This window comes from Podarcis liolepis, assembly GCF_965112155.1.
Source record: "Podarcis liolepis genome assembly, chromosome: Z".
Lineage (NCBI taxonomy): Eukaryota > Metazoa > Chordata > Lepidosauria > Squamata > Lacertidae > Podarcis > Podarcis liolepis.
Window position 1 is genome coordinate 18,074,845 of NC_139570.1, and position 25,436 is coordinate 18,100,280.

The window sequence follows — 25,436 nt, forward strand, 5'->3', positions numbered from 1 at the left end:
CTGGCCGTAGAGTCGCAGAGCCCCCGTTCCTAGAGCGGCAGCGCGCGCTGACAGGGAACACGCGTGCGCAGGGAGACCGGGGTTCCGCGGGCGTCTTTCTGTCAGTAGAGGTGGAGACCGGGATCGGACCTGAATCGGGTCGGTGCCCGTTGCCGCCGCCGCCATCATGTTCCGCTGCCGCGTGGCTACCAGGCTAGTGCGGGCGCTGGGCCCAAGGTCACGGGGTCGTGCGGGGACAGGTGAGCGGGGGTTTCGCCGGCGTGGCCTGAAAAGGGAAGGCAGGACAGGGGGGGTGGGGGGGGTGCGAATCTCCAGAAGGTCTTTCCAGAAGTCCCTCAGTCTCCCTTTCGGGAAAATGGGTTCAGCGCTTCCTTTGCTGCAGTGCGATTGCTATAAATGACGTGTCTTTGGTTTTAGGGTACATTAAACACACACACACCCGCTAATTCTGAACGTAGGTAACTTCTAGTTACGAAATTGCTTCATTCGTTCCAGATGCCCACATAAGGAAATCAGTTCCACCTGCTTTGATTCTCGGGGTGGGGGTGGGCCAAGGAGAGCTATTTAGGATGGAGTTGCCAGCTAACCAAAAACAAAGAAAACCCCCGAGGTACCGCATAATACACAAAGGCAGTGCGAAACTGACTCTTTATTCCAAGGAAGTTTATGGGTCGTTATAACGCTATACTTCTGCAAAGGTTGATGTGCATGCCAAGTCTTCCCCAAAGCTCTTAAAGGGAAAAAAAACAAAAAAAAGAGGACCAACGTATTATTCCCAAGCAGGTCTACCTGGAAGTTATCCTTGCTGATTTCAGTGGGGCTTATTAATTAAGTAATACAGTAAACATGTGTAAAGTACAGATATGTAGCTACCCAGTTCACTCCGGGAGGGACACGCCATTGTCTCTTGAGATAGATGGATGCCAACAACAACAATTCCAGATCTTTCCAAGTGAATGGAACTCACTTTCCTATCCTAAAAGGTAGAGTTATTGGTCTTGCAACCAATTATTACTGTTGTGTCATCCTTTGCTTACGTCCTAAAAAGCCTTTGTTGGCACCCATATGTTAATAGCCTACATTTTTGGAGAACATTTATTTATTTATTTATTTTCAAATTTGTTAGGATGGTATTAAGAGGCCAGAGAAGAGAATTTGGTAAACCAAAATGGGCAAATATCAAAGTACAGTGCCTAGAGTCAACACACCCTCCTGGTGTTGGTTAATCAAATGAAAGATTTCAAGAAGAGCCCAACACTTGACGTGTTCATACATCTAACTAATTGGTCAGTGTAGATATTTGGCTGTTGAATTCCTAAAATGATCTCATTTCTGAAATCAAGAACGTAAGCCTATATTTCTCCCTGGTCAATTATAAATGTGTTTGCTTGGAAAAAAGTCTCAAATCATTTTGGTGCAATTTCCCTGTTGATCACTGAGGAATGGAATGTGTGTTAGTTGTAGCTTCTTTTGTTTTCAAGTAAAATGCGGTTATAGTAATGAAGAAAGAAGTGAGTGGGGATGCTGGAATATTTAAAGCTTAGCTCTCTGCATCTCTAACAAGTCTGATTCTGTACACATTAATGGTGCTTAAAGTCAATGATTTCAGTGAGCTTAGGAATACCTTAGCTCTGCATAGACTTGGGCTGCAAGACTCATGTGACTAAATTGTAGTAGGCATGATGGGGAAAACAGACTCCCATTTACTTAACCTTTACTATGTCATTGAAGGTGTCAAATCACAGCTGAAGCAGTCTTGTATTGGATCTGGAATTCCACATAGGCAAATTAGCAAGCTGATGAAGGAGGGACAGAGTGCTCTCTGCCACTCCTTCACATGTTTGCTGCACTTTTAAGCCTCCTTTAAACAAATAAACCAGTCTGTTTTTCACTCACAAGAGCAATGTCCCTTATGAGTACAAAGCAGGTAAGTAAAAATTATTGCAGGTTTGTAATTCTAGGGGACTTAGTAACAGGGAGAAGTTAATGGGTGCTTATGAACAGTTACTCTTGATTTTGGAAATCAGTCCACTTGCCTGTGGACAGGAATGGAATGCCAAGTTGTCAATCAATGCTTTTAGTCAGTGTTAAACTTAGTTCTTGGCTGTGGCCTCAGAGCTTGCTATGGTTCTAAGTTGTGGCCTCAGAGTTGCCAATGATGTAGATTACTATTGGTACCTTTGAGTGTATTCTGCTGAACCCAGTTGCCAACTGAATTTGACCAAGAACCCTTGCACACTTGCCTGGGAGGAAGTATCACTGAGTGTGGCTAATATACATGTATAGGATTGCATATGATAGGTATAAGATTGAAACAAAAAGTTTTCAGCAAGCATCTAAAAGATTATAGTGATGGTGCCTGCCTAATAGCAATAAGCAGGGAGTTTCAAAGTACAGGTGTTGAAGCAATTGCTCTTTGTTGCTTCCTAACGAGCCATGATTGCTAGCCAACCTGAAGACATGGCTTGGAGATCATGGCCTCTTAGGGAGCTACAAACCATGATTCTTGGTTCAGACATAAAAGGGAACCAAGGTTTTGTGGTTTGCTTATCCTGTTTGCCCCGGGGAAGACTAAAGTGGGAGTGATGGGACAGCATGTGTACCAGCCTATATCACATTCACAATAAACCACGGTAAACCAGAATATCTATTATGTGTTAATGTGGCTCTTGTCTCTCAACTTAACCTTCATTGCAAAGTGATTGTGAATATAGAGATGGGGGGAGGAGGGGAGGAACCTTGTTGTGAGCCACCTTGAGCCCCTTATTTTAAATCCGAGGCCCACCTTCGTGCTTTGCATTAGAGGGTAAACAGCTCAATTTTTATCTTTTGGGGTGTCTCAGTGAAATAATTTTAGTACCAATGTAGCACTGGCTGTGAAACAAGTAGATTGCTCAACTGTCAATTTATAACTTAGCTAGTGTATTAAGGTACACTGTTGACTATTCTCCCTCCTAACAAATTGTGTTTCCAGGCAACTTCTTTCAGCGATGGAAAGTTCCCTTAGAAGTTCAGCTGAGCAGACAAATGACTAGTTCTGGTGTTCCGGGAGGCAAAGGCGAAAATACTGTCTTTGCCTTTCTTGTGGGCTTATCCGCCTTAGGAGCAGGGGCCTATGTAAGTAGAAAGGCCTGATGGTCAAGAAAAGAGCAAGATGTCTCCTGCTACACGGTGGTCATTTCTCTTCCAAGCTCTCCTTTGGTTTCTGCTCTTCCTGCTTCTCATCTCTGTTTCTGTGCTTCCCTTCTCCGTCTGAAAAATCTCACAGGAGCAAAGTTAAGCCTGGCTCAAAAGTTAACCATTTCTCTCATTGTTTCAGTTATCTCACCAGAAGGGCAAACACTATATATCCACAAACAAATGGCTACTTTGTCTGCTATACAGTGGTACCTTGGTTCTTGAACTTAATCCGTTCTGGAAGTCCATTTGACTTCTAAAACATTTGCAAACCAAGGCACGGCTTCTAATCTGGGGCTGATTGGCCCCAGAAACAATGCCAACAGCTGAAACAGATGTTCAGCTTCCAGAAAACATTCGCAAACTGGAACACTTGTGGGTTTGCAGCGTTTGGGAGCCAAGCCGTTCGGGAACCAAGGTACCACTTTTTGAGTTTGTACAGAAACTAGATTGAAATTCTATGTTTATTCTTACTGGTTGGAAGAATTCTGATTTTTTTTTTGTAAAGGAGAGATTTTTTTTAGCAATTATTGCATCATGCACTGAGCTAGTCCCTAAACACAGGCTGATACACTTGCTTAGCCTGAAAGTTCTGTTTATTGCTGCTTTCCAGACACATTGTATAATGCTGTAAATGCCATAGCTTATGACATTAGCAGTAGACAAAGCCATTGTTTTAGTCTCCGAGGAAACTTGCAGATTTGGTATTCTGGTATTCCTGGAGATTGGGTATATGCAAATTTGGTTTAAGGATTTTCCTCCCACGATACCCTTTTTTCAAAAGAAGGTCAGTTATGAATTATTGTTTAAAATCAGATTCTTAAATAGCAGGACTTAACTGAGGGCAAAAAAGGAACATTGGCTTCGTTCTTAAATTATGGTTTGGTCACCAGGATCAGACGTTAGACTTGTTGCACTCCTTGCACACTGATTCCCTTCCTGGTTTGAGTATACCATGGGTGGCTGTTATGTTCAACTCGATCAAACTATGGTTTGCCTACAAAACAGATTTGGAAATCCATTTCAAACCAAGATTCCAGGCCATCACTGGAAAACTTTGGGGAAAGAATGGGTACATGAGCCTGATGCGTGAACCTGATAGCAGAACAATTGGTTTGTCTGTTCTCTGAGAATCGAAACCCCTGAGTCTTTAAGCAGTCGGGATCTGCAGGATGCTTTGATTGCGTTTGTGCAATATGTTCTTAGTTTTTGGCTCATTTGTCTTGCCTTGATGCTGCTCTATCTCAGCAAGCTTTCCATGGCCCACTGGAGACCCTTTTAAAATAGAAAAGCTGCTATTATTCAGTGTCTCTTCTTCTTGCCCCCGACCCCGGTGAAATCCTGCATCAGCCACTGATGCCACTACTGACCAGCTATTTTGGACTTGTGCTGATTTGGGAGTAGCTGCCAGGAACTGTGGTACTAGGGAGAATGGGGGTAAGAAATATTTACTAGGTCAGACAAGTAGTTGATCTGTCCAGGGCCATTGCCAAGTCACAGTCTATTACTAGTCTGGCTATTACCAGTCATCCATTGTCTCTTTGTTGAAACCCTTTTACTAGGAAAGCTTTTGCGTTGGACTTTGCCTATATAAAGGATAGCTTACAATTATTATTTTTTATAAGATATTTATTAAGATTTTAAAAAAAATTACAAAGTAAAAAGAAAAAAGAAAAATACTAAATAAAAATAGTTAAAAAACTGTTCAATCTCTCCATCACATATTTTTCATTTGCTTATTTCCCGGACCTCCTCACACCTTCCTTTTCTGTATTCCAGTTCCAATTGTTAATTCAGCAAATCCCTCCCCTCTTCATTCATCTTAATCTTCAATTTTTAAATATTATAACATTTTTTTTAACCTATTAATAACCATTTTCTCATATTCCCTTATAGCATTACAGCAAAAGACCACTTAGTTTCTATCCAACACCATTCTAACATTCATTAATTTTACAGTGTTTCTGTAAATAATCTTTGAACTTTTTCCAATCTTCTTCCACCAACTCTTCTCCCTGGTCTCGGATTCTGCCAGTCATTTCTGCCAGTTCCATATAGTCCATCACCTTCATCTGCCATTCTTCCAGGGTGGGTAGATCTTGTGTCTTCCAGTACTTTGCGATGAGTATTCTTGCTGCTGTTGTGGCATACATAAAGAAAGTTCTATCCTTCTTTGACACCAATTGGCTGACCATGCCCAGGAGAAAGGCCTCTGGTTTCTTCAAGAAGGTATATTTAAATACCTTTTTCATTTCATTATAAATCATCTCCCAGAAAGCCTTAATCCTTGGGCACGTCCACCAAAGGTGAAAGAATGTACCTTCAGTTTCTTTACATTTCCAACATTTATTATCGGGCAAATGATAGATTTTTGCAAGCTTGACTGGTGTCATGTATAAAGCATAGCTTACAATTAAAGCATTAGGTTTTCTAAACAACAAAACAATATATAAAGATATTGTCCTAAGCAATATTTATTATACTAGCTACTTTTAACCTGAGGTTCCCAGTGGTCTCTGATCCCAGGGACTGGCCAAGTCTAACCCTTCTTAGCTTGACCACTTATGCAGCATCAGATGCTTCCCAAACCATTCAGAGGATCTGCCCGTGGAACACACCAAAATCATTTTCTAAAAGGAAACTGCTGGGGACAGCCTAAAACACTCTTCAAAGGAGCTAATAACTGATGTTGTAAATGAAAAGAGGCCATTGAGCTGCCCATTGTTTTGGTGACAATTTTCCAGGGTTTGGGGCTGAGATATCTCCCATGACCTACTTCCTGATACTTTTTTTAAAGTGTAGATGCCAGCAATTGAACTGGAGACTTGTGTATGCAAAGCACACACTCTACTCTTTGCATGTGCTTCCTCTTCTAAAAAAACAGTATGGGGTGGGCAGTTTGAAACCTGTTTTGGTGGAGACATGGGTAAATCTAGTGCATTGTGCAAATGTACAGTTACCTGCCACCTTAAGACATTATGCTGGGTTCCTTGAACAGAGAGATGTGAATAATCACAGAAAACGACTAGATGGAGATTCAGAGTGTGCCTCTCATTTATTTTGAATGATAGGAAAGGACTTTTGGAATAGTGTGTGCCTCTTGTGCAATGTTGCCACTTCATACATCATCACCATCATGTCAAAATGTTTAGGACCTAATCCAAAGAAGCAGCAGAACCTTTGCAACTGCTGGTGGTAATGGGGAATAATTGTGGCATCTGGGAGTAAGACAAACACCTGCTTTAGCATTCTCTTCTGCAGAATAATTTCATGAAATAGCAGATGTTATGTGCGGACCTCACCTTCTCACATGCCTCAGCTGCAGGAGGGGAAGGCAGTGGCTGTTCTTGAACAAGGCTGCTTCTTTTCATGGTCAAAGCTAAATCTACAATGAATCAGGGATGAAAAGAGTCCTTTTCTTTACTATGAATGAACACCTTCTGTCTTTTAGCATACTGGTTTTGACACAGCCCTTGCTCACCCCAAGATCTGTATAATCCAGTGTCTAATTTCATACTCAGAGCTCTCTGCTTCCTTTCCCTCTTCTCTTTCCTCCCTGTCTCCTTTTACAGTTTTGCAGTGCCTGCATCTCAGACCCCCTTCTAGATCGCTAACGTCTCCAGGTGCTCCTGGCAAGGGCAGCAGCAACCTAATGTACTTCTTAATTGTAGGAGGAGCAGTTACGGGGGCAGGCGCTTATGTAAGCTGCTTTCCATTGAGTTTGGTTGCCGGGGCTGGTGGGTGGTGCATGACATAGCTGAAGGTTGCCATTTCATGCTGGCAGTCTTAAATGTTCACAGCCTAATCTTTCTATAAAATTGAGCTTTACTGCAGCCTTCTCCAACCTGGTGCTCTCTAGTTGTTGTTGCACTACAACTCCCATCAGCACTGACGTTCAGCCATGTTGGCTTGGCCTAGTGGGAGTCCAAATAAACATCTAGAAAGTGTCAGGTTGGGGAAGGCTGACTCTGGAGTTCATGCTTCTGGTTGTGATAAATCAAATGCTTGTCTTTGCTCCTGCTGTCTTTGAAGGCTCAGCTTCTTTGTTGATGGATGTTGGTTCTCTCTCTGTCTATCTCTCTCTGTCTCTCCATCATTATTCTTTTATCTTACACAATTTTGTTCCTGTTTAAGAAGAACCTTGCACACTTTTTCATTTTTAGCAATTGCTAACTTTCCTTTCTCCCCCACTTCTTCCTCATATTTGTTGTGATTTCTGCTTCTTGCTAATAGATGCTTTAATTCACTTTTTGCATGGATTTGGGGTATCCTGTTACTTTTTCAGACCCCCTTTGGGGAACTATACATGGTTTTATTTATTTACTTTTTGTTGAGAGGGGAAGAAATAGTCCACGGGCACACTTTGAACCAACTTATTTCTCAGCAATATAACTCCAGTCGACAGCGACTTTCACTAGAGGCAACATTTGAGTACGACTAGCCTGCTGAGACTTATCTAGCCTCTCAAGACCACAGCCACTGCTTCCCCCATCCCACAGCTGTCTTGCCCCTGCATTGATGCTGCCTTAAGAGAGCAACATTTGGATTTGGCCCCTGAGCCCAGTAGCTGCTGATCCATGGATCAGGTTTTCCAGTTGTCTGCACCTTTATATGTTTGCTGAATCTAAGCCTGGCCAGTGCTCTGTAGCAACCTTCACTTGGAGTTGCAGAAATTCTCTCCCATCTGCAAAAGGGGACTCTCAAATTACCCCTTGCATTTCAAGCCCACAATCTTTGTATAAAATGTGTTCCCACTGCCCTCCCCTGGGGAGGCAGACGCTTCCCTTTTTTTGCTTTACTTCCTTGGAATGAAGCCACTTTTCCTGAGTGTGCCGGGTGGACAAAAGCCAATTACTCAGCTAACAGCAAATGCAAAGATAAACCAAATGTATGTCAAAATTGTCACCTGTTTGGTTGTCTAGGCGTACAAGACATTAAGAGAAGATCAAAAGCGGTATAATGAGCGCATTGCAACAATGGATCAGCGCCCCGAGCAGGATGCAAAACCCCTGTCAGGTATGTATCTAGCTTTATCAGGATTGCCTCAACCTTTAGAAGAGGGATGTGTAACACCTCCAGGTGTTGTTGAGCTCAAGCTCTCATCACTCCTGACAGCTGTCCATGCTGGCTGGGGCTGATAGGAGTCAAAGCAGGTCCCTGATATAAAATGTTGGTTTGCAAGCTGGGATCTGCAAAGAAGAGAGTTCAAATGAGGTTCGCTGTTTAAAAAGGTTTTACCATCATGTAAGGAAACGGAGCTGTCAACAGAGGGAAAATTGGCCTTTAGCAGTAAGATTTTGAGCAAATACGACCCTATCCTGTTAGCTGCAGCAGACATCCCCATCAAATTAGCATGTTGGCCTGATCTGCATGTGATGTGAAGTTGCATTCTGCTTACCTGCACAGGGCAGCTTTCCAAATTGCATCTCCTCTCTTTCCAGAAGCAGATGCTGCCTCCCAGAGCACAGCAGGTGAGAGAGTGCTTCAAGACAGACAGACTTTGTATCCTTCCCACCACCACCAAAGTATCTTTGAATAGTGTTATTTTTACAATGTGTGCTGGTTCAGAAATAAATGCTGCAGTGGAGGCTATGATGGAGCTCTTCTGTTTTGGATTATAAGGAAGGAAGAGACGTTTTTGGGGTCCCCTAGGAAAATTCTGTGTTTTGCCCCTGTGCTTGGGCTTGTGACCCTGGTGTAGTTTTGATGCTACTGTGAATACAGGAAGCTGCTTTCTACAGAGTCAGAACAGTGATCTGTCTAGCTTAATATTATCTCCTGCCCTCCAGGGTTTCCTGTCTCTACATGGTGATGTCAAGGAATTTAACCTGGATTTAAGCTTTAGGCTGACCCTGTTTGTCTCTTTGGAGTGACCACCATTGTTTTGGAGGGTTTGCTAAGTTGTAGTAAGGCTTACAACAGGAGCAGAGCACCTGTACCCCTCCAGGTCTTGCTACAATTCACATCACACCTGACAGTTGTTTGTGCCGATAGGTGGTTTTAGGTAAGCTACTGTCCTCTCAGCTTCAGCCCCTCATTTCCAATCTGTCGGTGGCACTATCGACCTACTTCATAGGGGTGTTCTGAGGATTGCAACAATGAAAATATCAGATGCATGTTGAATACATGAAGTCACTATATTACACACTAATATTGTTTCTTTGGTATTAAAATTATTCTCAGGCAGAGAGATGAGACTTAGCTCTTTTCCCTTTCTGTTTCTTTTGGATGAGAGACCTCTTTCTGTTTGGGTGTACCTTTGTGGTTGCCTTTACTATCCACTTGGTTATCTGTTGCTTGCAGCCCAAGAAACAGAAGCAGCCGCTCGCTCAGAAGTTCCGTCCCATGCTCCTTTCCTACTAATTGGTGGAGGCACTGCTGCTTTTGCTGCAGCCAGATCCATCCGGGCTCGAGATCCTGGGGCCAAGGTAAGTGACAGAAGTTTGGCTGCGACATCAAATTTTCTTGTACTTGTTGAGGTTCTCAAGGTAAATATTTCCACTGCCTCATGTCCAAGGTATTGATTGTGTCTGAAGACCCTGAACTTCCATACATGCGGCCCCCACTTTCCAAAGAACTGTGGTTTTCAGATGACGCAGATGTCCCAGAAACGCTGCGGTTCAAGCAATGGAATGGTAAACAGAGGAGGTGGGTTTCTTGTTCCTCCCTCACTACATATTCCCCCAAAATGTGCCAAAATGATAATCAATGTGAGTGTTTGAGACTTGGAATCCAAAGCAATGCCCTAGAAAGTATCTGCTGTTACCCAAATAGGTGCCTCATGTTCCTGCTTGGCAATGAGCTCTTTCCCAACTGAATAAATTTGGAGCAAAAAAGTTGGTTTGTTATCTGCAGGTTGGGGCATTTGCTCCTAGACCTGCTCGTTGCCAGGATCCTTGCAAACAGTGATGGACCTCTTGGCTCTTGGTCCAGCATGGCTCACTGTATGTCCTTGAGCAAGAGTGTATACTCAGAATTGCTCAACACAGATCAGTTACGGCTTAAGTATTGAGACATTGTGAATTGCTTACTTTGTACCTTTAAAACATGCTGGTGGACCATGAAGATTCTGTGTTTTTAAAAAAGTATGAGGTCAACCCATCCCTGGCATGAAGGATCCTGGTATCTTTCCCAATAATTGCTTTTGAGTTTTAAGTTTAATGTACAGTTTAGCATTTTTGTCCAATTTTGTTGACCAAAAGCTAAGGGCTCTCGAGGCAGCTTATGACCCATTGAATGATATAATAATCCAACAGTAAGCACAATAAAGGGACGTGGGTGGCGCTGTGGGTTAAACCACAGAGCCTAGGACTTGCCGATCAGAAGGTTGGCGGTTGGAATCCCCGTGACGGGGTGAGCTCCCGTTGCTCAGTCCCTTCTCCTGCCAACCTAGCAGTTCGAAAGCACATCAAAGTTCAAGTAAAAAAATAGGTACTGCTCCAGTGGAAAGGTAAACGGCGTTTCCGTGTGCTGCTCTGGTTTTCCAGAAGCGGCTTAGTCATGCTGGCCACATAACCCGGAAGCTGTATGCCAGCTCCCTCGGCCAATAAAGTGAGATGAGCACCGCAACCCCAGAGTTGGCCACGACTGGACCTAATGGTCAGGGGTCCCTTTACCTTTACCTTTAAGCACAATAAAAATAGGCACCCTGTATAATAATAACCTGTAACAATAAAATAACAGCAGCAGCAGCAGCCAGTCTTAAGCAGCAAGTGTTGTTCCTAACTAAGATTTTACCTGCTTTTAAATATTCATCAAGGATTGACTTTCACTGGCCTCATGGGGCAGTGAATTCCACCTAGAGGCTATCACTACCCAGAAGTCCTAGTTTTCAGCTGCATAACTTGAGGAGAGTAGTGCAAGCACTTTGAAGCAGGGTCACCTCTGGAGATATTAAAACAGGAATAGGCAGTGTAGGGTCTTCCAGGCATTGTTGGACTACCAAAACCCACCAGCCCCAGGGCCAATGGTCAGGGATGATGGGAGATGTCATCCAACAGCATCTGGAGGGGACCACATTGACCACTACTGGGTTTGAGTATGTGGAGGTATGCATGGGAGGAAGCAAGTCTGAAGATAATGGCTACTTAGAGTGGAGCATCACTTTCTCCCATCTTATTTATCACCCCACTGCAGTATATACTTCCAGCCACCTTCGTTCTATGTATCTGCACGTGACCTGCCTCACTTAGAGAATGGTGGAGTGGCCGTCCTCACTGGAAGAAAGGTTAGTGTAGCATTGATTACATCTGTTTCATCAGTACCATATCTCTCCTTTATTTCTTGAAACCAAAGCAGAATCAATAACAAACCCAATCAGTGTCAAAACTGAAAGAGATGCTTCTGTATATAAAACAGCATGACACCCAATTTTAGCAAGGGGCTGGCAGAAGGGTCGTAGCTCATTGGCGGAGTGCATATGTTGGCTGTGGAAGATCAAAGGTTCAGTCTCCGAGTCAGGCTGGGAAAGACCTCTGCTGGAAATGGTAGAGAGCTTTTGCTGCCAGTCTGCACAGACAATGTGTATTTAGATAGATCAGTAGCCTGACTTGTACTAAGGTTGTTTCCTATGTTCCTAGGGAGGAGAAATGTTAAAAGGCTTGCAAAAATTAAAAAGGGCTTGCCTGGTGCCAGAAGATAAGAGTTGGCACCAGGCAATGGATAGTTTGTTCCATAGCAGTGGTTGCCTCCATTTCTCTTATTGTCACCCAAGCCAGGGGAGCCCATAGGAGGTCCTCTCAAGATGTAGGCAGTATGAGGAACCTCAGGCCTCAGGGGCAATGTTGGCCCTCCAAGCCTCTCTGCTTAGCCCCCAACCTTAGGCGATGACTCATACCAGCCCTTCTCTTTATCCTCCTTGTGTGTGTTTTCCTGGCTGGAATGCATCCTTGAACTGCAGTGATGCACCCTGTTTTCCTGAATGTAGAGATAGAGGGAATGGGAGTCTTTGGCTTTTGCATGGCTGAATGAAGCCAGCTGTACAGAAGTAAGAGTTAGAACCATTTCTCTGCCCACTTTGCCTCTGGCCCCACACACCACTGGCATGCAAAGGTTATCTGTTAGGGGAGCTCTTCCCAGCCTTAGGTCCCTAGACATTGTTGGACTGCAACTCCCATCATCCCTAGCTGGCAGGACCGGTGGTCAGGGATAATGGGAGTTGTAGTCCCAACAACATCTGGGGACCCAAGGTTGAGAAAGGCTGCATTAGGGAATGCTGCTCAGGTTCTGTGCGCTCACTCATTTCTGTGCGAAACATGAGCTTGTGTTTGACTTGCAGGTGGTCCACATGGACATCAGAGGCAACATAGTGAAACTTGACAACGGTTCAGAGATCTCCTACGACAAGTGCTTAATTGCCACAGGTTAGGATGTGGAGGCTGCTTCTTTTTCTCTTTCAGTCTACAGTGGGTGGACATGGGATGTATTAGCCAAGATGCCAGAGGGCTCTGATATTCTGCCTAGATGTGATTTTGGTATTTTGTTTGTGTCCTCAGGTGGTTCTCCAAGGAATCTCCCTGTGATTGAGAGGGCAGGCAAAGAGGTGCAGCAGAGGCTCACCCTTTTCCGGAAGGTAATCTGAAGAGGGGAACCATCTTTTGACCAACAATTCATCCATCAGTTTCCATGATTAATTTATGCTTATTAATTGACTTGTTTGATTCCCCCCTAAAAAGCATATTAAAAAAAGAAAATGCAAAGCAGACAAGCACTAGTGTTTCTTGAACATCTCAAGATATGAAAGATATCAGAAAATCCCAGAGCAATTTCTCATTTTTTCCTTGTCTTCTCCCCCCCCCTCCCTGCCACCCCAAATTGATAACATTAGATGCAAGTGTCTTTCATGTGTTGTTTTTCTTGAGTGTGTGTAGAGAGAGAGAGAGGGAGAGAGTTTAATTTCTATCCTGCTTTCCTCACAAAGGAGCCCAGGGTGGCAGACAACAAAGTAGTTGGAACAGTGCAGTTGATTTAAAATAAAAGTATTAAAAACGTTGGAAACAATAACAAACATTTAAACATGTTAAGAACATTTTAAAAATGTTAAAATGTGCAGCAAATGAAAAACATTTTTTCTAGACTATCATCCGCAAAGAACAGGTTCTGTGCCCCATTTAATTTGGATTGAAATCTTGTCCATAACCAAGAGTTTTATAGTTACCAAATCAACTAGTAAGGTAAAGGTACCTCTGACCGTTAGGTCCAGTTGTGGACATCTCTTGGGTTGCACGCTCATCTCGCTCTATAGGCCGAGGGAGCCGGCGTTGGTCGTAGACAGCTTCCGGGTCATGTGGCCAGCATGACTAAGCTGCTTCTGGTGAACCAGAGCAGCACACGGAAACGTTGTTTACCTTCCCGCCAGAGTGGTACCTATTTATCTACTTGCACTTTGACATACTTTCAAACTGCTAGGTTGGCAGGAGCTGGGACCGAGCAATGGGAACTTACCCCGTCGCGGAGATTCGAACCGCCAACCTACTGATTGGCAAGCCCTAGGCTCAGTGGTTTAACCCACAGTGCCACCCGCGTCCCTAATCAACTAGTAACAAACAACAAAAGCTTGGCTTTCCTTCAAACTGCTAGCTTAGCTTGCATTGACTTTCATTGTTTGATAATGTCTTCTCTTATTTTGCTTTATTGTGTTGATATTGTATCTGTTTTTGCTATGTTGCTTTTAGAAGGCTTCTTTAGAAGGAAAAAATGGGGTGTGGATATTGAACTGAAAAAAATGGGAGGATTTGTCATTTTTGCACTACTCAGTCACAATTTGGGTGAACTGCAGATTCTCACCTGTTGGTTATGGAAAGCTCACATCCCTGTCTTGTGTTACCTGTAGACCTCAAGCAATACCAAAAGAGAATGGGCTCCTAGGTCCTCTGCTCGCCTTGTAGCTCACTGGTCTCAGTGAGAAACTATAAACTAAGAACTTTTCTGATTAATGTACTGAACAGGGACACCGTTACTAACACTGACTAAAGAGAACTACTGAAATGCTCCTCTATCTCCTTGCAGGTTGAAGATTTCCGTTCACTGGAGAAAATTTCCAGAGAAGTCAAGTCAGTCACCATTATTGGCGGTGGTTTCCTGGGTAGTGAGTTAGCCTGTGCTTTGGGGCGAAGAGGTAAGCGTGACCTCTGATTAGTGAGAGTCTGCAAAGAGCAGGAGTTCAGAGTGTGATACCAGGGTATAAATAGCCACTGGATCATCAAGCTTATTTGGCTAAACCACTCTTACTCCCTGTTCAAACCTGCTGCTGTGGTGATGAACAAGGCAAGAATTTTAAAGCGCTGTGCCACAATGCAAGGACTTAGAAATGAGAATAGTGGAATAAACGCAGTGAGTTGCCTTGCTCGGAATGAATCAGTCGGGTCTGGATTGTTTTCACTGCAATTAGGTCAGTTTGTCAGCATGTAAAATCTCACATGTTCCGCCCATGTTCAAATTTTTGCCTTTTGATTTACTTCTTGGAGTTGTAGAGAGACACACTCTCCTGAGAACTAGTAAGGTTAATTGTAGACTAGATGTGCTAAGTCTGTTGTCCTTTTAAAAAAATGACTGGCGTCTTAGCCCTCCATCCTCACCGCTGATGACTGGAGGTCCAGCTTATATCTTCCCAGGTTCTGAAACTGCACCAGAGGCTGCCCAGCCACTCCCCCCCCCACGATTCTCTTCTGCAGTGATGAGGACTAGAATGTTGTTAATGTATTAAATGTGGCTGTTCTCAGGATACTGAAGTTCTACTCTCCTGCATGGGTGATTCTGGGAGCTTGGAGCACAACAGACCTGCCTAAGTGGTGATGCGTACCAATTTCCCAGGAAGCCAAGCAGACAGACACCAGTCTTGAGGGGTTTCTCACTTTTGAGTGTGCAGAAGTCTGCTGGGCATAAAAGAAAGCAGGAGTACATGCATTTACTGGCTTTTGCTGTGACTAATCTTGTTCCCAGCCTCAGTCTTGTGTGTGCACACGCATGCACAGGTGTTTAAATATTCATATGGCACCTCTTGGTCTTTTGCTCCCAAGGTATCTTACAATAAATCTGTCTCTCATTCGTGCATGCACGCAGCACCAAGAAGCAACGGTATCAGAAAGCATCAGCACTGAAGATAAAAACGGGAGATAAAGCAATGGAAACGAACAACCGCAGTCTTCCTGCAAATTGAGAAAATTGTAAAATGATATTATCCCCCAAACAATCAGTGAATTCTATTGACTTGATGCCAAAAGCTAACACTGATGGTGCTGTTGGGGGAATTTTGGATTCCATACCCAATAGCCTGGACAGCCAATGGAACCCAGACACCAGTTATCAGTCAAACAGGATTTTTATTTAGGTGTTGCAAGGCTAGTGCAACACAACCTGAACCAGCAAGTAGTTGAAGGGTGGCATCCCAAATTTGAAAAAAAGCACAAGCTTTTTTGTTATGTCCATATATGGCAGTACTTCTGCCAATTAGCTTCTACAGGTTTAATCGCAAGCCATAACAACTTTCTTACCTTTTCCTCCTCGGTAAAGGTAAAGGTAAAAGGACCCCTGATCATTAGGTCCAGTCGTGGCCGACTCTGGGGTTGCGGCGCTCATCTCGCTTTATTGGCCGAGGGAGCCGGCGTACAACTTCCGGATCATGTGGCCAGCATGACTAAGCCGCTTCTGGCGAACCAGAGCAGCTCACGGAAACTCCGTTTACCTTCCCGCCAGAGCGGTACCTATTTATCTACTTGCACTTTGACGTGCTTTCAAACTGCTAGGTTGGCATGAGCAGAGACCGAGCAACGGGAGCTCACCCCGTCGTGGGGATTTGAACCGCCGACCTACTGATCGGCAAGTCCTAGGCTCTGTGGTTTAACCCACAGTGCTACCCGCGTCCCTTTCCTCCTGCTAGTTACAGCTATAGTCCTGTGTGCATGCAATTTCATCCTTCTCTCGTGGTTCCCTTGCAAACATAGCCTTCACTTGCTCAACCCTTCTCACACACATTCCAACTTTTAATTTTATGGGCATGTCTGTGGAGGGTATTTCCTGCACTGGGTGCTAGCTCAGAAAAGACCCTTTTTCCAGGTCTCTTCCTGCTTACTCTGTGAAGGTGGGGACACCTGAAGGGCCTCTTAAATCACAGACTCTGCTCCTAGGCCTTAGGGCTTAAACCAGCACTTTGAATTATGCCCTAAAACAAATTGTAGCTCACACTCTCCAATTCCCTTTGCAGCACAATCAAGGGGCCTAGAAGTGATCCAGATGTTCCCAGAGAATGGCAACATGGGCAAAGTTCTTCCTGAGTACTTGAGCCACTGGACCACCAACAAAGTCAGGCAAGGTAAGGCCCTTCCTTTTCTTCCTTCGTGCTGGAGCTGTTGAGAGGCTATCCTTAAGCACCCAGACGCATGTCAGCCTGGACTGTAGACTGGCATGGTCTGATTTTGAGGCTGCAACAGCCTCTCAGCAGGAAGACTTGCATGAGAATTGTCTCCAAGCCATCTTTCTGTTCCACAGTCCTTGTGCAATGAGGCAGCTCTGCCGTTTGATCCCAGGAGGCATAGCTGACGCTTGCCACCCCAGCATCCTTATCTCATGCCTGCAGTATGGCCATGGCACATTTTCCTAGCTGCTTAAAGCATATCTGCCCTGCCGCTTACATCCAAAGCAGCCACCTAGCATCTGCGTTCTGACTCCCTGTGCAATTGCTACTCTGCGTTTTCACTCTTTGGACAGCCAGGTGTAGGCTCCTTCCTGCAGCTCGGGAGTGGGGAACTGCTGTTGTGCAGGCTGAATCCGGCTTGCAGCAGATTCGCACCCAGCTGCAGTTTCACCTCATCTCTCCCAGCAACTTGCAGGAATGAGGAGTGAGTGCTGTGTTCCTCTCCTGGTGAGCCGGTTCTGTTTCTGTGTTGGGCCATGAGAAAGAAAAAGTTTTTTTGAGGGGGAAGCGGGGGACTGGCAGAAACAGAATTAAAGTGGGTGTCTGCTGGTATGTAACTCTCCCCCCCCCGGAGAGAATGTGGCCCTTGACTTAAAACGCTTCCTGACTTCTGTGCACCCTGCATTGCAACCCCTCCTTGGATCTCCCTGCTGTCAGCTATAACCATAGGCAAGATCCCTTTTTGTAAACTGCATCCCAGCCTGCCATGCCTCTGTAATTGCCCTGCCAAGTCTCTTTCTGCCTCAGCTATTAATGTTCCCCCTTAAGCAAAAGCTGGGATAGCTCAGTTGGCAGAGCGTGAGACTCATAATCTCAGGTTCATGCGTTCGAGCTCCATGTTGGGCAGAAGATTCCTGCATTGCAGGAGGTTGAAGTTGATGACCCTCGTGGTCTCTTCCAACTCTACAATTATATTATTCTAATCCCCCACCTTCTCTCTCTCTCTCTCTCTCTCTCTCTCTCTCTCTCTCTCTCTGCTGCATTGTAATGGTTGGTGGCACTCCTGTTCCATCCCTGCATGCTTAGTTTACGAAGCTCCTAAAGTTTGTACAGATTTATTAAAATGCCACAGTCCCTGCCTACAGGCTGATGAGCCTAATAGATATGAAAGCACAAATGGAGTGGGGAAGAACAGGAAGTCAAGGCATGTAGAGGCACTCGCTCATAAAGTTAGTGTCCATGTGCGCACTTCCGGTATTGAAAGGAAAGGTGGCAGGCAAGAGTGGAGTGCTAGTAATTACAATGAGCATGGGGGAAGCAAATTGATCACTGGCTTTAAATTGAAGGTGTTGCGGCACCAGCACTGTTCCTTTTGCTGCCCTGGGGTGAGCTGGATGCCCTCCAGGTCTTGACCAACCCTGCTGCTGTGTCTTCTCTCTGTCTGGCAGCAAGGCAGTGTGCAACCTTAAGGCATTGCTAGGGTTGCCATATTTCAAAAAGTAAAAATCAGGATACCCCAAAAGTTGTCGAGCTTTTTTTTTAAAGAAGATCCGAAAAGTTGTTGACCTGCCTAAGATCCAGGATGAAGCACCATGTTTTGGAAATTCCCCCCACAGGTCAATTCCACCTTTGAAATCCCAGTAATGTCCGGAAAAATGCAGACATCTGGGAGCCCTAGCAATGCTGTCTTTCTCCACTTCATCTCTCTGCCTCCTGCCATCAGGCAGTAGTTGTTTTCTGTGCTTTACTTGCAGAGGGAGTGAATGTGATGCCCAATGCCATTGTCAAGTCTGTATCTGTTGTTGGAAACCGACTGCAAATAAGACTGAAGGATGGAAGGAAAGTGAGTACTGGGCAAGTGACAAGATGGATCACCTGCCTTTGCCATGTTCTGCCTCCACTGTCAGAGCCAGTACAGTGGTACCTTGGGTTAAGTACTTAATCCATTCCAGAGGTCCATTCTTAACCTGAAACTGTTCTTAACCTGAAGCACCACTTTAGCTAATGGGGCCTCCTGCTGCCGCCGCGCCGCCGGAGCCCGATTTCTGTTCTCATCCTGAAGTAAAGTTCCTAACCCGAGGTACTATTTCTGGGTTAGCAGAGTCTGTAACCTGAAGCGTATGTAACCTGAAGCGTATGTAACCCGAGGTACCACTGTTTAACACTTGTGAATAATGTTACTTGAAACCACAGGAGGGGAGAGTGCTATTGTGATCAGGTCCTGCTTCTTCTTATGTTTATGTGTGTCTGTCTGCGCACAAAAGGAGTGAATTGTGATAATAATATAACCCAACCCTCGGTTCCTGCTATTCCTGCTCCCTACTGAAACCAACTTTAGTCGGTGTAACTGAAGTAAATGCATAGTCTTTCCCCTCTCCACCCCAGTTAAGCTGACTCCTGTTTCACTCCTTTTCCTCTGCTTTCTCCTCTCTGTCATATTTTGGACTGTAAGCACTTTGGGGCTAAGACTTCTAAGTGTTGGCAGCCACATAGTACAGGTAGTTTCAGAGGAATTATAAAAACGGTCTGCTTTTTCTGCTTTTTCAGGTGGAGACCGATCACATTGTGGCAGCTGTGGGCCTGGAGCCCAATGTTGAACTGGCCAAGTCAGCTGGCCTGGAGGTGGACTCAGACTTTGGGGGCTTTAGGGTCAATGCAGAGCTCCAGGCCCGCTCCAATATCTGGGTGGTAAGTGTGTTTGTGTATGTATGGAGAGACCGTCTGAATGGGCCTGAGCTGCTGGAGAGTTTACTGAATATAAAGATTTAGTACAGGCAACTCCCCACTTAATGCAGTGGTTATGTTCTGGGGCCCTGTGCGCATAAGTAACATTGCATAAAATGGGGAGCACCCCTAAACACCCTTTAAACACCTCTACCACTCTCTCTTCAATCCATACAAAAAAATACTGTATCCAAAAGTATCCATAACTGGAATTGAAGCTCTGGGGATAGCTGGAGGATGCGCGGGAAAGCAGTGCTGCTCCTGAGCTACCCCACACGTCGGCTATTAGGCAAGGAGGCTGAGCAGCCAATACAAATCCCTGCTGTGCCTCCAGTCTTTTTGGGGCTTCCTCCACCCTCACTGAACTCTTCAGTGACTTTTGTCAGAAAGCCTCTCTCCCACCATTTCCAAGTTTGAATTGAACTGTTTAATTATTTCCCAGTACCATGCACAAATCGATCACGCTTAAGGGGGGTGAATACACACCTGTATAATAAGAGCATCAATTATTATTTAAAGTGCTTACATTCATGCAGCTTTCCAGGGCAAAGCTCTCCCAATGTGGTTTACAAAAGAGAACTAGCTTTACGTACACATCATGAACATTATGCTTACAAATGACCTGCAGAATGATCCACCTGCAATGCTTCCAGTTTAGCCCTCTCCACCCCCACCCGAACCCAATTATTTATCCATCACCCTGTGATCTATTTCACTGTGTCTGTTTATCAGTGGTTCCCCTGCCCTGTCTCTGCTTCTTTCCTTGGATGGTCCAGTGCCTCAGAACTTTGTTCTAAGGGTGGAAAGGTTTTGGAAGTTGAACAGCAGTCTTTTTGGATATGGTTTCAACCAGTGTTTTCTAACCTGGAGACTTCCAGATGTTCTTGTACTAGAACTCCTGTCATCCTTGCTGGCTGGGGCCGATGGGAGATGGAGTCCTAACTATCTGGAGGTTGGAGAAGTCTGTTTTTAGACTGTCTTAATTTTCCTCCAAAACTCTTCACAATGTATGCCAGACAGTAATTCAGCAGGTCATAGACCTGGGTGTAAGTACAATGGAGAGGTGGCTACAGCTGTTTCTCCCTTGAATGGTCTCAGCAATGGAAATTGGTTGCTGGAGGAAGTGGGGGAGACAAAGCTCAGTTTTTATCTAATCACAATGGAGGCATGCCCAAATGCTGTTTTCTCTCCCTCTGGATGATGACAGTTGGAAGGAACATCCAAGCATGTTGCTTTTGAGGAGCAGGGGTTAAAGGAGAATGACATGCTTGTTGGCATGGAATCCAGTAATGTGCATGGGATGCTGAGAAACTGTTCCCATTTAAAGCGAAGAAAGTTAAGCTTCTGGTCATCGTGACACAAATTTCCTACTCCCCAAAAGAAAATAGCTAAGGGTTCCTGACTGTGACTAGCAGCATATTCAGTGCTGAATATGGGACAGCTTCATTCCACTCTAGTTTTAATCACTCTCCAAAAGCCCATTTCCTCTTTTTCCATCTCCACTAACGCTGCAAGCATTCTTAAAAAGAGTTTCAGGCCACCTTTCCCAGCTGGAGACCAACAATGCCCAGATTGAAGCCAAATAAATCTCTCATTAATTTGACCTTTCTCTGCCCAGTCCTCACCCTTTGCACCTTTCCCAGGCAGGGGATGCTGCTTGCTTCTATGACATCAAGCTAGGCAGGCGGCGTGTGGAGCACCATGATCACGCTGTGGTGAGCGGAAGGCTGGCAGGAGAGAATATGACGGGAGCAGCAAAGCCATATTGGCACCAGTCCATGTTCTGGTAATGTGGATTCTCTTGTTCTGTCTGATTTTGCTCAGGTTGAGCTGATCTTCCTGGACCTTTTCAACGTACTGCAGTTGCACCAACTTGGTGTAGCAAAGTCGTAGAATCTGCCTTTCATATTAACTTAACTCTGTTGGTTCATTTGGCCCAGTATTGTCTGCTCTTGATAGAAAGTGGCTCTCTGGGGTCTCTGGCAGAGGTATCTTCCCCCTGTGTTGGTGCCTGAGATCCTTGGTAGGAGATACCGGGAATTGAACCTGGGGCTTTATGCACTTAAGTATGCACTAAGGACCATTGCTGGCAGTGTGGAAAAGCTGCCACAAAAAACACAAGCTCTGTTACAGGAGCTAAACGGCTGTGTCACATCCTAAATGTTCATCTGAGATCTGATCTACACAAGCAGTAGAATAAGGTGGGGATAAGATGGTTAGGCTATAGATTGAGGTTGGTTTTTGAATGCTCCCTTAATATACAAAACAAACAAACAAAAACAAAAATCCTGCGTCCAACAACCCACAAGTAGAAAGCTAGGAGAAGGTTCTAACATTTCTTCCTGATATGCTTTTCCTTAATTCTTGGATACTACATCATCATCATCATCATCATCATCATCATTATTATTATTATTTCTCACCCCTTACAGTATGAAATGGAATATTCATTTCCTCATCTCAGAATTCCAGACATCTCCCCCAAGGCTCCTACCTCTGCTACTCGCAGGAGTAGCCAACATGGCACGTCTCTGTTGTTGTTGGACTACAGTTTCCACCATCTTTAACTATTGGCCCTGCTGGTTGCAGCTGATGGTGTTGGAATCCAACGGCATCTGGAGAGCACCACGTTAGAAAGGGCTGCTATAACGAAAAGCTGTACATATTCTGTCAAACTAGGATTTGATGTGGTGGTCAGTGTCCTTGATACTTCAGCTTTTATTTAAAATAAAGAGGAAAGTTCTAGTTCTTAGGGCATTAAAATGGTTGAGCAGAGTGCTCCAGGTTCAATCCAGCATTACCTGTTAAAGGATCTCAGGTAGCAGCTGATCGGGAAAGTCTGTTACAGTAGATCCTGGACAGCCACTACCAGTTACAGTGGACAGTTCTAGGCTTGGTGGACAGCAGTTGACCTGGATGAGGCAGCTTTGGATATCTGTTGGGTTTTCAGTGGATGGTACTTTTACCCCCGCCCCTTACTTCCCATGAGTTGTCTGTCTGTCTGTCTGTCTGTCTGTGTGTCATCTATCTACCATAGAACTGGGAATCAAGGCAGCTCACAAAAATGAAAACAAACACGGATAAAACACATATGGCTAAAAACATGTTCACATGAGTAGAACAAATGCATCTAAAAACAACCAATGACATGCCACTCTACATAATACCTGTGACAGCATTTTGTTTTTCTTGTAATTCAAGAGTTATGCTCCAAAACATTGGTTGCTTTCAGCCCACATTATAAAAACATGGATGCAGTTGGGTTTTTTTCTTTTAGACATGCCAACCTTCCTGGGCTATAATAAAGAGATTCAAGATACTGCAGAGCCTCTCTGTGTCCAGTCATTCTTTCTTTGTGCTTTGAGAATGCCAGTTACAACCTGCCTTGGATTTCTGAGCTAGCCCTTACTGTCTTTGCTTGGTTCTTTAGGAGTGATCTGGGCCCAGATGTTGGCTATGAAGCTATTGGTCTTGTGGATGGCAGCTTGCCCACTGTGGGAGTGTTTGCTAAAGCAACATCAAAGGACACCCCAAGATCAGCCACAGAGGAATCAGGTGAGACTTCGCTCCTTAACCATGCTATGCTTGGGGGCTTAGCTTCAGTTTTTCCACTGGTTGATTCATAAAAGAGTCATCTTGGGTTGGAGGAAGTGTTTGTTTCTTCTCATAGGGGTAGCTTTTGATTTCTCCCTTGGAGTGAAACGCAACCTACTAAAGATTATCCCAGAAGTGGGCAATCCGTGCCCTTCTGTATTGGACTACAGTTCCTATCATCCCTGGCCATTAGCCATGCTGACACGGGCTGATGGGAGTTGTAGTCTATCATCATATGGCGGGCCACCGGTTGGGGAACCCTGGCATGCAAGGCAGGCAGGAGAGGAGAGCCCAACAGGCTGTGCACAAAGCTAAGACCAAGTTTATTCTAGGAACTGGAATCCGCTCCGAGAGTGAAACAGAATTAGAAGCACCAGAGCTCAAGGTCTCGGCTGCCTCGCCTTCCAGCCTGCAGGCCCCACAGCAGGGAGAGGACTACGGGAAAGGCGTCATTTTCTACCTCAGGGATAAAGTGGTGGTGGGAATTGTGCTGTGGAACATTTTTAACCGGATGCCAATTGCTCGAAAGGTAAGCAGCATGAGTCTGGGGGTTGGGTTTATTCATGGGGTGTGCCGTCGACATCCACGTGGCTGACGTTACTTAGCCCACTGGTCTTCAACTGGTGGGTCGGAACCCACTAGTGGGCTTCAGGGTGACCCAGGGTGGGTCACAACAGGAGTGTTGCCACTGTTCAGACATACCGGAAAAGATTAAGAAATGCATGTTTGGGTTAAAAGTAGGCCCTGGGTCTGAAAAGGTAGAAGATACCTTACTTAAAAGGCTGCAAGTGGCTTCTACAGGAAGTGCTTCTTTTTCATGGGCAAAAAGAAGCACTTCCTGTAGAAGCCACTTGCAGCCTTTTTATAGTCCAGAAGTAATAGTTCTGTTGATGCAACCTATGGCACTCATTGCCTTGAGATGCTGTATTTGGCAGTTAGCATCAGTGGTCTTCAGAAAGAATTTAATTTTTTTAAATAATTTTTTTTAAAAAGGGCCAGCAGAACTAGAACTGACTTGTCTGCCAAACTCTGAAGCTGTAATCAGACTGCTGTGAATAGAGATGGGTAACTCTCCGTGGATGAGATGCCAGTGATCCAGTAGGGTGATGCTAGTGAAGATACAGACAGTTCTTCTAGGGGATGTGTCATTCTCCATGTGTTCACCCATATATCTGGTGTGATACCCTTGTGCTTGGTCTCTGTGGCTATTTAGAATAACTGCAGCACGCCAGTGCTTCCCCAGCTCACACTTTTTTTCGTGTGGCAACAACGAGAAGAAGAAGACCTTGCAAGTAGGATCTAGCTAGCATAAAGCAAACTTTACAGCCATAAATGCATTGTGAATTGCAAGGTAGGAGGCTTGGAGGTGATGCTCCTGATAGCCTAATGGAAGAGAAGTACAGGGCTGATCTTCTTGCCTGCCTTGCACAACAGCTAAGGAATAGAGAAGGCAGGATATGAGTCCTCAAGATTACATGAGTAGCTGGATTTCATTTAGGGTCATGTCATCTTGTCCCCCGTATAGATCAGTACTATTTGCCCTGACTGGGAGCTGTTTTCTAAGACCTTGGACAAGGGTATTTCCTAGCCCTGCCCCCTCCCTCTATCAGGAGATGACAGCGAACAAACCTGAGAAACAGCAGTCTACATCTGGCCTAGACTGGGCCATTAGTTCTATCTCATTCCAGGTTTTGCAGATTAAGTATCTTGCATTGCATCTAATCTGTTTTCTGAGATAGTAGCAGTGCTGAGATTGGCCCGGGGGCGGGGGGCTTTTCAGAAAGGACACCCCATGGAGGTTGTTAGCAGGGTGGAGTAAGTGGTAGTTCAGGAGCTTCAGCTGAACAGTGTAGGCTCATAGCAGGTAAAGGAACACAAGGCAGAAGCTGCTTTATTTCTCTTGCAGATCATCAAGGATGGGGAAGAGCACGCTGACCTCAATGAAGTTGCCAAGCTCTTCAACATTCATGAGGAATGAGTGTCTCGCCCAAATCCTTGGTCTGGAATGCATTTGGAAACTCGAGAGATGAAGGCCTAGGCACCAGGCTGAATGGGCTTGTCTGCTTGTGTGCCCCCTCCCTGTCCTGCCCACCAGAGTGTGTGTGAATATTTGTGAATGTTTGTAATGGCCCAAGACTTGGGCTCTCTTTGCACCATGAATTAAACCGGATTCTAAATAGCAATCGGGGCCTGTTTCCTGGTAACCTCCCTGCTGCTGATTGGACACTGGCAGTGCTTTTCTTTCTTTCTAGAGAAACAGGCGTTGGTACTCACCATGAAGTTGTTACAATAAGTGCAACAACAAAAATGAGGTGCTGGTACTGCATACCCTTGACTACCCCCTGGGGAAAAAGCACTGAGCAATGGTTGTGTGAAGGTTAAGGTTGGGCAGTCACGGTGTAAAACAAGTCACTCCTTTCTGACATCAGCCTTTGAGGGGGAACAACTGTGCTGGGTAGGAGTGAAAATCAGGAGCATCAGAGCCCAGCTGCAACAGTATGGGAAACTTCTGGTCCTGCATACGATGTTGGATTCCAACTCCCATCAGCCTCAGTCAGCATGGCCAATGGTAAGAGATGATCAGAGTTGG

At 45.0% G+C, this 25,436-nt stretch overlaps 1 protein-coding gene across 6 annotated transcripts; it reads left to right on the forward strand.

Moving 5' to 3' along the window:
* Positions 1-11: 11 nt before the first annotated feature.
* Positions 12-25,029, forward strand: AIFM1 (apoptosis inducing factor mitochondria associated 1). 6 transcript variants are annotated; one of them, XM_083484740.1, is made up of 17 exons: positions 12-239; positions 2,975-3,117; positions 8,100-8,193; positions 8,619-8,648; positions 9,481-9,605; positions 9,695-9,825; positions 11,314-11,404; positions 12,455-12,539; positions 12,672-12,748; positions 14,185-14,293; positions 16,379-16,486; positions 18,283-18,371; positions 19,076-19,216; positions 20,896-21,038; positions 22,683-22,807; positions 23,179-23,375; positions 24,753-25,029. In XM_083484740.1, the coding sequence occupies exons 1-17, from the start codon at positions 167-169 to the stop codon at positions 24,822-24,824; spliced, it is 1,833 nt and encodes a 610-aa protein (XP_083340866.1). In that variant the 5' UTR covers positions 12-166; the 3' UTR covers positions 24,825-25,029. The 6 variants fall into 6 exon arrangements, with proteins under 6 accessions (XP_083340866.1, XP_083340869.1, XP_083340868.1 ...); XM_083484741.1 differs by lacking the exon at positions 2,975-3,117 and adding an exon at positions 6,750-6,877 and having other exon boundaries at positions 59-239; XM_083484743.1 differs by lacking the exons at positions 2,975-3,117; positions 8,619-8,648 and adding an exon at positions 6,750-6,877 and having other exon boundaries at positions 38-239.
* The last annotated feature ends 407 nt before the right edge of the window (positions 25,030-25,436 follow it).